The sequence below is a fragment of the Acanthisitta chloris genome, unplaced genomic scaffold (assembly GCF_000695815.1).
Source record: "Acanthisitta chloris isolate BGI_N310 unplaced genomic scaffold, ASM69581v1 scaffold18655, whole genome shotgun sequence".
Taxonomy (NCBI): Eukaryota; Metazoa; Chordata; class Aves; order Passeriformes; family Acanthisittidae; genus Acanthisitta; species Acanthisitta chloris.
The window spans coordinates 4,625-4,911 of NW_008672306.1; the positions used below are offsets into that span (position 1 = coordinate 4,625).

Below are 287 nucleotides of genomic sequence, written 5' to 3' on the forward strand. Positions count from 1 at the left end.
CCTTCAGTGAGCCCCATGAGCTCACTGATTTTAGAAGCTTCCAGAAAGCCCTGGCTGCTGTATCCCAGCAGGTTCCCAGGGCCTGGCAGAAGTTGGCATTGCCAACTGTGGCTGTTACAGTCCTTACGGGAACCTCCTTACGGGTTCCTCCGTGGGAAGAGGATGGTGCAGCTCCTCTTCCACACACACCCCCAGGAGCTGTGGCCCTTCCTCCTCCCATCCCCAGCTCTGCTCTCCTCCTAGGCTGGTGCTGGGGCGAGCGGCTGCGGGACGGGGAGCGCGGCTGG

General features: G+C 62.0%; 1 protein-coding gene across 1 annotated transcript in view; it reads left to right on the plus strand.

Moving 5' to 3' along the window:
• The window catches only part of ARHGEF16 (Rho guanine nucleotide exchange factor (GEF) 16), a 4,857-nt gene that overhangs the window by 4,473 nt on the left and 97 nt on the right, over nt 1-287 (plus strand). The window contains 1 exon segment of the mRNA XM_009074468.1: nt 244-287. This exon segment is cut by the window's right edge and continues 24 nt beyond it. Within this exon segment, the coding sequence (XP_009072716.1) occupies nt 244-287 (44 nt within the window).